This window comes from Dromiciops gliroides, chromosome 1 (genome assembly GCF_019393635.1).
Source record: "Dromiciops gliroides isolate mDroGli1 chromosome 1, mDroGli1.pri, whole genome shotgun sequence".
Lineage (NCBI taxonomy): Eukaryota > Metazoa > Chordata > Mammalia > Microbiotheria > Microbiotheriidae > Dromiciops > Dromiciops gliroides.
The window spans coordinates 261,949,240-261,961,389 of NC_057861.1; the positions used below are offsets into that span (position 1 = coordinate 261,949,240).

The following is a 12,150-nucleotide window of genomic DNA, read 5'->3' on the forward strand; positions in this document are numbered from 1 at the left end:
CTACTCCTGAAACGCCCTCTTCCTTTTGTTGAACCTCTATCCGATTTTGAAGCCCAGCTTTTAAAACTGACCATTCTGTATAAATATCTAAAAGAGGTGAAAATGTTCTTTGCACTAACTACTTTACAATAGCATTTTTAGGATCTCCTTTGGGATAATAATGACTCTAAGGCCCAAGGGGCATGTTCAAAACATTCAATTTCTGAAAAGCCAGGAAAGAGAAAAATATTTGGAGAAGATGTTTCGACAAGAGTATTCTGGAATGTATATCTTTTAATAGCCATATTCATTTCAAGACAACAATAAATATAGAAAACAAAGGCAATACAGGTAACGGCTATATTTTTGCAGATACAGGAAAAGACTAGCTTTTTAAAAGGCAACTGTCAAAATTATTCAACTGATACAACTTAACAGATAATCACTTTCACCAAGAGACAGCATAAGAAAAAAAAACTGGGGAGAAAAAAATATCTGCATAGCAGGAGAGGAATATTACAAATAAAATCATTTACTCTCAAATCTAAATATTAAGATTCATACTCCAGTTATGCCATTGTATGGAGAGTTGGACATTTTGAAAATGGACATCACTATTCAACTTCTTGCAGTCGCTGTTTGAGGTTGTTCTGACTGTAGTTGTTTACCAAGATATTCCCTGAAAAAAATAAAAATAAAATTAGCATTTACAAATAAGATTAAGGGTGCCACCCCATCTTCAACTACAATCCCCAACTTCCAGGAAATAAAGGCACAAACCATGCTGCCATAGATACTTCTCTTTCACTCCAAAATATTTTATGACCATGCCTTTTGCTTACCACAAAAGATTTGCAAATGTTGATAGTTAGCAACTTCTGGGAAAATAAGAATTCCTAAATCTCAGATACTAACAATATTAATTCTGGCTCTCCCCAGAAAACACAACCCAGTCCCACCCATGCCCCTATGTGCTTCCTGAATCACTGGACCAGGAGGGAACTGGACTTCTTGCTCCTCACTCTGACTTCTAGATTGCTCCTTTGTTGCCATCTTTCAAACACTGAGGTTCACTTTATCTACCTTTATCACTTGGTTCAAATTCTTGCTGCTTTGATCTCCTGGATTTCAGTTCATTTTCCTTCCATGCACAAGGAATTTGTCACCTGGATCATGGTCTTCCTCTTTTCTACAACCCCTGCTTCATAACTGTGTACTTTATTTCACATACAGACTTACCTTCAAACACTCAACTCTCACCAACTCAATTCTCATCAAACTCCTTAACTTCCAAAACCCTTATCATCACTTCTCTGTTCTGATCCTAAATTCTGAAATTCTATGACCACAATGCTTCAATTGTTGAATTCTTGAGACCTCTGTCTCACTCTTCCTGGACTTATTTTTACCTTCACCACGATCTCCAGTACAGCTACTGCTTCCATGTTTTCCAAGTATACCATTCCTGTCTTGGCCTCATTTCCTTCCCTTTATTTTTAATCTCCCATTTATCCACTGAAACCATACACTATCTGCTACTCTTGAGTCCCCTGCTCTTGTTCCTTTACCACTCACACTTTGTCAAATTCCAACCCTGGATTACCCCCATAATTCACCTTTTCTCATGCTGTGGTGAATGCCTCAAAAGAAAGTCACAACTGTGACAACCAGGTTCACTATAAACACATCAACATTCAATTATACTCTAGCTTCTCCATAGTAATCCTTTCATCCTTCTCTGATGGAATCAAAATGATACTTTCCACATGTAGTCCCAGGGCCCAGCATTGTGCTTTGCATAAAGGAGGTACTCAATAAATGTTTATTTAATCAAAGCACTTCATGCTTTTATAGATGGACTAACCAATGACTGTGGTTATCAAAAAGGGCTTAAGTAATTCTGTATAAATGCAGGAAGAAAAACATAATTTCTATTTTTTCTAGTGAATCAAAAAGTCCTTTTCCCCAGTATTGCTACTGCCTGACATTGGAATTAAATGTGCCTAGGATGTGTTACTATGAAAAAAAGCGTCCACTACAACTGAAATGTACACAAATATATAATTACTATCCAGGCTGAATTCACCTGTTGAGGTTCCCTAGTGGCCCAGGACCTATTTTTATGCATCTATAGGTACTGAGCAACCTATAATCTCCAGGACTTTCTTTTCTAGTATAAGGAAATATGGCCTCAAGGTTGAGTAGCAATATGAGAATAAACTTTGAAAGTATAGATGGAACCAGTGTAAATTCTGGGTACCAAGAATGAGAGGCAATATGGTGCAGTGCAGAAAGAAAAATGGATTTCAAGAAAGGAGATCTGGGTTTAAATCATGGCTTCACCACTTACTATGTGATGTTGGGAAAATGTGACCCTCAGTTTCCTCATCTGTAAAACAGGGAAAATACTTGCACAACCTACTTCTAAGTGTTGTTACAAAGGTCAAAAGAGATAATGTATATGAAGTGATTTGTAAATCTTAAAATGCTAAAGAAACATGAAGTCTATGACCCTAAAAGAAAGGATAGGAAAGTGCAACAAATGGGGTAAAGCATTAAGTAAGGGATGAGAGATTTACTCCTGTTTGAGCTAATCAGGAAGGGCTTAATGGACAAAATCCAATTCAATAAACATTTATTAGGGTGCTTAATATGTGCTGAGCATCATGTTAAACACAGAGGGAGATATAATGTTGAGTTAAAGCAAGACTCGATATTTATCAAGCTCACCACTGGATACACAACAGAATAAGTTCTCTGAGGGCAGGCACAGTTAATTTTGCATTCCTAGCACCTAGTAGAGTACCTGACCTGTTGACTGATTAATAATACATGGCAAGAACATTAGAAAGGTAAAATATGGAGCACTAGGTGAGGCATTATGGGGAAAAGCATTCCCAGTGAGTATAAGATTTCATGGAGAAGGTGGCAGTTACATTGGCTTTAAATGAGGGGTTGGAGTTCAAAAGGAAAAGAGGGACAAGGAGCCATTTTGGGCAAAGTACAGTTTGACAGTAGATTAGGGCAGTCATATCAATCTCAAATAGAAACATCCTTAATGGAAGCATATTGTTTTAGAAAACCACACATTAATACTATCTACACTGTACTGTATTTTTATTTTGTTAAAATTTCTCAGTTACATTTTAATCTGGTTTGGGAGCACTCAGGAGCTGGAGCGGAGTGGGGGCAAGTTTGGCACCTCTGGCACAGAGTACAATGGAAGAAGAGCAATATGAAGTCTGAAAAAGTATTCAGAACCAAACTTTACCTTGAATGAAAAGGAAAAGAAGTCAGAATTTTACTCAATAAAGAACAGGGAACCTGAAGATCTTACGAGCAGAGAAATGGCAAGTAAGATGCTTTTAAGTTGTCATTGGAAGGAAGGATGTTGGGTCTGAGAGTAGGTCTTGGGGAGAGAGTCCAGGCAGAGTGAACACAAGACAAAAGCAGAAAAGCATGAGCCATTTGGGGGACAGAGCAGTTCTGTAGGTAGGGCTAGAATGTAATAAAAAGAAAAAGTGACTGATGACAGCAGCAAGGTTATTCAATTCTACAGTTACAGAACACCCTGAAATTACCTCATCTGTATCTCTCATTTTTCAGGTGAGAAAAATGATGCCCCCAAAAGTTAAAGTCACTCAAGCTCCATGAGAACAGGGAATGTTTTTTGCCTTTCTCTCTATCCCCAGCACTTGGAACACTGTGCTTGAAACACAGTGAGGATGTAATAAACGTTTGTTGACACTCACTAAGTCATATATCTACAAAGTGGTAGGTAATACTAGATGTGCTATTTATTATTCCATCAGGCTGGGGCCAGCTGCAGAGGTCTTTGAAAGATCAAGGTCACAAGTCTGGATTTTATTCAATAGGCAATAAGCAGCCATTTAAGTATCTGAGCAAGAGAGTGAAATAATCAGAACCATGCGTTGGGAAGATTCATCTGGCTACAAAAGGAGTTGGGCATGGGAAAGTAAGGAAAGAGGCAAGGTGGCCGATGAGGAGTCTACTCTCACAGCAAACAAGTTACAAAGCACTGTTATATGGAAGCAGTAGAAATAAAGAGAAGGGAACAAGTGTGAGTAACTGCAGAGCTAGAGACAAAAAGGCTTCATAAATGCTTGATAAAACCTATAGAAGAAGAAAAAGAAAATGGAAGGAGATAACTGCAGCTACATGACTGACTTGGAGGAGAACAATATCATTACATAGAAATAGAAAAGTCAGAATAAATAACATATACTAGAGAAAGGATGAGTTCAATTCTAGACATGTTAAATTTGAGATACCATGGATACATCTAGGTAAAGACATCTACAAATAAGATAACTGGAAATTTAGGCATGGAGGTCAAGAGACATACGTGTCTAGAATATAGATCTGAGAATTATGTACACAGAGGCAATAATCAAATTTGTGATAGTGGGGGCAGGGGGTAAGGGAGAGGGAGAGACAGAAAGATAGACGGTCTCCCCAGTGGCTCCTTTTTGCTTAGAAGTGTCCAACACAAGCCAGCAACACTCTTGAGTGTAGCCCTGAGCCAGATTAAAATCTAAGTGGGAAAGTCAATAAATAAAAATACAATAGAACACAGATAATGTTAATGTGCAGTTTTCTAAGTCAATATGTAGTCCACAGGCATTCTTATGTATGGTTTAGTGGCTCTCATTTCTACTTGAATCAAACACCATGGCTTAGAGAATTAAATACAAAATCCTCTGGCACTGAAAGCTCCAGTAACCTGGTCCTTTCCTACATTTCCGGTATTCCCACATTTGACTTCCCTCCACATTCTCTAAAGATCCAATCAAATTGGGCTACTTGTTACTTCCATAGGAAACTTTTCCAATGGCTGTTACTATGCTTGCAATATTCTCTCCCCTCATCTCCACTTAATAGCTTCCTTGGCTTCCTCTAAGACTGAAATCCTACTTTCTTGTAGGATGCCTTCCTCCCACATTTCCCTAGCTCCAACCTCCAGCTTCCTAGCTGCTAGTGCTCCCACACACACATACAGATTACATACCATTTACTCTGTGTGTACCCCTGTTTAGTGTAGGTACCTAGCTATTTATAAATATGTTGTCTCCCTCACTAGAAAGTGAATTCCTTAAGGACATAGGTGGTTTTTGTCTCTCTTTGTATTCCCAGAAATTAACACAATAGTAAGAGCTTTAAAAATGCTTATTAAGCTTTTAACTAACAGTGTATGTGAATACTATGTGATTATTTCTGGGTAAAGAAGGAGAGGGGAGGAGAGAATGAATGGGGAAGATGAGACCAAGAAAAGAATCCTGTGCATTGCTTACATTTAGAACGGGAGTTCTTAATCGAGGGTGCAAAACCCCCCAAGGGGTCTGTAGATGAATTACAGAGATGTCTGTGAACTTTATTGGGGGGGAAAAAACCTAAATTATTATTTCCCCTAACAGAGCTCTAACTGAAATTTATTATTTCCTTCAATCATAAATGTAGGCAATAAATATTGTAAGAAGTGGTCCAGAAGCTTTAACAAACTGCCAAAGGTAAGAACCCCTGACTCAGAAGAAAGAGAACCCAAAAAGTAGTGGCCAGAAAGGGATGAGTACCAAAGTCAGAGAATCTAAGGGAGCTATCCAAGTAATGGATCAGGACTAAGAGAAGGCATTTTGATTTAGCTATTGGGAAGCTGATTTTTGAGATGAGAGTTTGGTAAAGAAGAGGAAAGAGACTGAAAGAGATTGAGGAATACATCTGTTGCTTAGAAATGGTAACAGAAAGGTCAAGTTACTCTTTAAAGAATTTTTGAAGTAAAAAGATAATAAATGGGACAGTAGCTCAAGGAGGTCACAGGATAAAAAATGTTAAGCTGGAAAGGGCCTCAGTCCAACCCTCTCATTTTACAGATGAGGAAACTGAGCCCCAGCAAGAGGAAATGGCAGTAAGCATCAGAAGCAGAATTTGAACCCTCTAGAGTTAGTCATTTTTAAGCCTAGGGAAGTGGTTTTTTTTTTAGGAGAGAAGAAATATAAGCATGGTAGTATGCAGTGGGAAAGACACTCATGAGGAGAGAGATTAAAGATGCATAAGAAGGTATAAGATTGATGGAACAAGGACTTAGGATAGAAACATGGTGTAAGATTAAAGACAAGAGAGGGATTAGGAAGTAAGACACTTCTTCCCTAGAGACATGATTGTAGGAGGTGAAATATGGAGAGATTTTAAAGTAGAGAAGACAACAGTGGAAGGTGCTCACATTTTTTAAGTAGGAGAGGCTATTTGAAGGGAGTAAATATCTTTTGAAACCTAAAGTTTCAAAAATCTACACAAATATTTATTATTAAAAATGCTTGTCAAAACGATTATTGTATTTCCAAATATTAGAATTCAAGCAACTGAAGCAAGAAGAAAATTTACTACAAGGAAATTCACATATGGGACAGTGAAGCGAGCTGAAAAAGCCTTACTCATTCTATTCCTTTATTACATACTCCTGAAAACAAACTAAAAATGCTGCTAAATTCCCTGAAACAAAATGTATCAATGATGAAAATGAAAAGGATCTGCCACTGGCTCAGGAGTGAGAGGGCCTGAGTTCAAGTCACATATTTATGTGACTTTGGGCAAATTATAACCTCCCTGGGCTTCAGTTTCCTTATCTTTAAAATGAGATGTTTATACGAGATGGCCTATTCCCTTCTCTAACTTGGACTAGAGGGCCCTTTCCAGCTTTAATTGTGTGGCATTTTGAGTAATGTAGTTGAAGTGACTGAAGAGGGAGGAATAGATCAAATACTCATCCTTCAATAAAACAATACATATGTTTGCATTTGATTCATTCAAAGGGATTGACGGAAAACAAAAGAAACATCATGTTCTGTCTCAGCCAGTATGAGGGGCAAGACACATTACTCTGGGGAAGAAAGACCTTTGAAAAAACAAGTATTGTTTAAGTGAAGTATTGAGTTTTCAGCAAAGAACAAATGAAAGAGAAAACCTATAAAGCTAGACCAAACTCAGAAAACATTCTGCAAGGCTATGCTACTTGTAACCAGTACTTACAAACACGGCATCAGAAGTCGTCCCCTTATTAGAGCCAACATATTGGCACAATGAGATGCTAAAGAAAAATGTAAATATTATGACATTTTACTTAGCGAGACTATGACCACAGTGTGAAGTAAAATTTGGTTTTGGCCACTTACAACTTTCTTATATAGCATAGTGACTGGGGCAATGTTTACTAACTGTGTGACCCTAGTAGTTACAGAATCCCAGGCAACAAATATTCTTCGTCAACTTCATTTTTCACAGAATTTCAAGAATTGGAAGGAATGCCAATATGGAAGCATAATGTAATGGATTGAGTTTTGAATCTGGAGTCAGGAAAACCTTGAGCTACTGTCCCATTTCTCCCCAGCTTCTTCTGCTTGAAGACTTCCAATGCTGGAAACCCATTACAACCCAAGGCAGCCCATTATGTTTTCAAAGATTTTTAATTGTTTGGAAATTTGTTCCCTGTTATCAAGCCCCAATTAATCTCTTTTCAACTTCTACCTGTTGCTCCTAATTCTGCTCCCAGAGGCCAAAAGAAAATGTCTAATCCTGCTTCTAATGGTTGGTCTTTCATATACTTGGACAAGGATATCAGCCCCTCTCCTTCCCCAACCCCACACATACATGATAGCCTTCTCTTCTCCAGTTAAACATCCTTAGTTTCTTTAAACAATCCTTATAAGGAAAGAAATCAAGGCCTTCTCTGATCCTGGTCACTCTCCTCTGGACATTCTTGATAGTATCAATGACCTTCCCAAATAAGATTCACAGACTAAAAGACAATATTCCAGATGAAGTCAGATCAGAGCAGAGTACAAAAGGACTACACCTTCTTAATCTTTGAGGCCCAAGATCTCATTTGCTTTTTCAGCTGCCATTAGCAAATGTTGATTTATACTGAGCTTGCAGTCTACTAGAACCACCAGATCTTTTCTGGACAGACTGTTGTCTAGTCTTGCTTACACTTATGAAGTAAATTTTTATAATTAAGCATAAAACTTTATATTTATCCCTATTAAATTTTCTCTTATCAGATTCAGACCAATTCTGTGACCTGTTAAAATCTTGTCAATCCTGTCTCTGGCCTCCAGTATGTTTGTAAGCACTCCATCTTAACTTTGTGTTATCTGTGCTTAAAGCAACTCCTTATGGCTAAGTACTGAAGTCAAAAGCTTTGAAATCTGCTTTCCCCAAATCAGGGATGCATGCCAGATTATGCTGTTATCCAAACATCAACAGTAATAGTACTGTAAATAGTACAGTAAAATAAATAGTAAATAGTACAGTAAAGCATAAAATGTTTTCTTCCATTCACTAAAAAGCAAACAGAAGAGCTATAGAATTTTTCTTTTGTATCTCATTCCTTCCCTAATTTAAATCCTCTGAGATTCCCATGTGAAGAACTGCTTTTGCAAATTAAAACAATGGGCCAACCTAAGGAACACATGCAAAGTAATAATCTCTAATCTTCTGTCAATGTAAAAAGCAATTTGAGGGGCAGCTGGGTGGATAAAGCACTGGCCCTGGATTCAGGAGGACTTGAGTTCAAATCTGGCTTCAGACACTTACACTAGTTGTGTGACCCTGGGCAAGTCACTTATCCCTCATTGCCCCGGAAAAAAAAAGGTAATTTGAGAAGGATGGCACTGTATGCGTACAAACTATTAATGAGGACAACTCAGAATTTTGCCACTGCTATTAAATAATACACAATTTTCTGGAAAGAAAAAAAAGTTTGGCTCATTGTGCCCAGAGCATTTTCATATCCCAAACCACATTAATTCTAACAAAACTGTTAAAATAACATCCCAAAAAAGACTCACCTTATAAATAAAATCTAATGGATTGTTTGTTGAATAATATTTTCAAAGCATATACTAGTGGTTTAGTGTGATCTAGGTGCTAAATCATACATAAATCAGTCTTATACTTGAGTGCAAAATATTTCTTAGCATGCAACATTTTCTATCCACAAAATTTTCTCCAAGATATAAAAAGGAATGTCCATCCTTACTATTTATCCAACATAAATCTGTATTTGCTTTGAGTAGTCTAAAAGGTATTTGCAAGAGAAAAAATAGTAATAATAGACTATGATTTCCTTAACACATGAAGCCGTGATATATTTATGTGGATTAAAAAAAAATAAGATTAATACTACCAACAAAAATTCAATATTTTTCTGAAGATCATTTCTGAAGATAACTGAAAATAGTCAAAGAAAGAGCAATATATTCAATCTAAAATTTCATACATGTGAGTAATGTACCAAATGATTTCCACAATTTTTATGGGCACAAATGGGAAGGAGAGGGGATCAGCTGCCCAAATGATAAGTATGGCCTTGGAAAAAAGCCTATAATAGTCAAGTGTTTGTTTTTTTGGTTTTGTTTCCAGAGCAAATTAATTCATATAACTATTCTAATCATTCTAATTTCTCAAAATTTCAAAAATCAAAATGCAAAAATTCTTGAATGTGCAGATACCAGTTAGCTATTAACAATGAATAGTGATGATATTCCAAGGAATCCTACCTCTAGAAGGAAATAAAAATGACTGGAACAAAGACCATGGGAAGGAGGCTCAGGGCCCAACTAGTCTAACTCATATCTGAGCAGGCATCTACTCTACAAGATTCCCAGGCAAGTGATCAAACAAGTTCTACTTAAATATTTCCAATGATAGGGAATCAGCCATTTCACTGCACAGCCCATTTCCTTTCTGAAAAGCTTTAATGTTTAGGAAACCTTTTATTTGAATGAGCTAAAATCTGTCTCCTTATAACTTCTCCTTATTTACTGGTCCTAGAGATGTCTTCTGGGCTCAAGCAGAATAAAACTGGTTTTTCACATTGTACTTCTCTCTTCAAATATTTGAAGTTAGTTGTCATGTTCCTCTCTAAGCTTTCCGTTCTCCAAGATAACATGCCAAATTCTTTTAAGCAATCATGGTTTGTCTTGACTTCAAGCCCCCCATGATCTTGGGCATGTTACAATTTGCTAAAATTCTTCTTAAAATATAGCACTCAAAACAGAAGAGATAGTGTAATCAAAGAAGAAGTCAGCAGGACTACTAGCAGGGGGTTAGTGTACAAGTGGAGTCACACTAATGACTTGTATTGAGCTTGTGGTCTATTTAAATTATTGTCTTTCCCACATAAACCACTTTCTAGCCACTTTGTTTTATCCTATCCTTGTGTCACTGTTTTCTTGAAAACTCATTTTATGCAACAGCAATAAGAATAACAATTTGCTTTTACATGCCACTCTTAATATTTACATAATCCTTTCATGACATACTTAAGTTAACCCTTGAAAGAATCATGTGAAGCAGGATCAACATAATGACCAAATATAAATCTAAAGGACTCATAATGAAACATGCTGTCTACCTCCAGATGGAAGGCTATCCTGTGAAATCCTTAGAGTTGGTGGCTACAGCAACTACTCAAAAAAAGTTTGAATTTAGAATCACAGTAGCCTAGATTTCGAGCTGAAAGAGACCTTTGAGGTCTTCAATCCCAACCCTATTATCATACAAGTTGGGAAATTAGTAAAGAAAGGTTAAATGACTTGACTAGGGTCACAGTTATTGAGTATGAGGTAGGATTTGAATCCAGGTTTTTTCTAACTCTAAATCCAGCATCCTATCTTCTGCACTATCTTGCATGTATGCAAATTACCATGCTCCCTCACTGATCACTGAGTAATTTTTCACTGTTTTCAAATTCCTTGAAGACTGAAATTATGAATTCAGTCTGAGGGGCCCTTATACTCATTCCAGCTACCTGAATCATATCTTTGCTGAGCCACTTAAGCAGATGTTATATTGAAAAATTTAGTTATGGATAAACTTCCTTATCCCAGAATTCCTATAATTACTTTGAATGCAATTTGTATGGAATCGTGCTGGATTTTATTTGATTTACTATATATAATTTCCCCAGTGCAATCTAGCCTGCCTTCTCCCCTATTTTCAATAATTCTGAACCAAGTTATAGAGATATTATATAAATTCAACTATAAATCACTCTTTACAAAAATATAAACCTAACTAATTAAGAGATATTAACTGCTCATGTTTGGACCATTACAATATAACAATAATGGCAATATTTATTTAGTGCCATACCAAACCATACAAAATTTACTTTGCTAGAAAACATTACAACAAAATCAACATGGAAGAAATCTAATCAATGGAATGTCAGCATGGATAATGAATAGAATCTAGATTGGCATCAGTATGACTGGGTTCAAATGCTGAGACATTTACTAGCTGTGTTAATCTAAGCCAGCCCATTACCCTCTCTGAACCACTCTTTCCTCATCTTTAAAATGATGGGGTTGGACTCAATATCAAAGACTTCCTCCAGGTTATAAATCCATGATCCTATGACTCCAGGAGACTAATGTCGAAATACGTTCCCCACGTCTTTTGGCAGAGGTAAAGAATATGGCTCACATTTCCAGCTATGACTAATTTGTCAATTTGTTTTGTTTGTCTTCACTATTTGTTAGAGGTGAGGGCTTTTATTTTCTTAAGGTGGTCACAGGTAGGTAAGGAAGAGTGAATGTAGTGGTGATGATCCAAAGCATTTTGAAAATATACAGGAGAGCAGAATTAAGATCAGAAAAGGGCAAAGGCAAGCAAAGCTGTGTGGGTGCTGTGGTAAATTTAATATATACTTTAAAAAAACAAGGAGTCCCTAAAAGGTTCAGTTCCACCTATCATCCTTTTTCTGTTCTTTGTATATGGAAATGTTCTTTTGATTTTTGTCAGGTTTCTAATAACAAGCAAAAAAAGAGAGGATGTTTACTTATAACATTTCTTATTATTTGTTACACTCTTTCTCTGTGGCATTACCTATGAAACTGTGCTTGTGTTTTGGGAGACAGTGACAAATTCCAGAACAAGTGTCTAACTTGCTTCCATAATTACATTATGTGTGGTTACTTCATGGCTAAACTCTTGGCTTTTTAAATTACTGACATAAGGCATAAACCACTTTCTGAGGAAGAACACCACTAAACTGTTGCAATTTCTCAACAGGCAAAATATGAAGTATGTCCACTTAATTTTTGTTTGTTTTGTTTTTGTTTGTGGGGGTTTTTTTGTTTTGTTTTTATTTTT

General features: G+C 36.7%; 1 protein-coding gene across 2 annotated transcripts in view; it reads right to left on the reverse strand.

The window, feature by feature from the left end:
• Positions 1–255: 255 nt before the first annotated feature.
• The window catches only part of ATP6V1H (ATPase H+ transporting V1 subunit H), a 111,040-nt gene continuing 99,145 nt past the window's right edge, over positions 256–12,150 (reverse strand). For both annotated transcript variants that reach the window (XM_043975830.1, XM_043975829.1), the window contains one exon: positions 256–658. In XM_043975830.1, the coding sequence (XP_043831765.1) occupies positions 598–658 (61 nt within the window). In that variant the 3' untranslated portion in view covers positions 256–597. The remainder of the gene's footprint in view (positions 659–12,150) is intronic.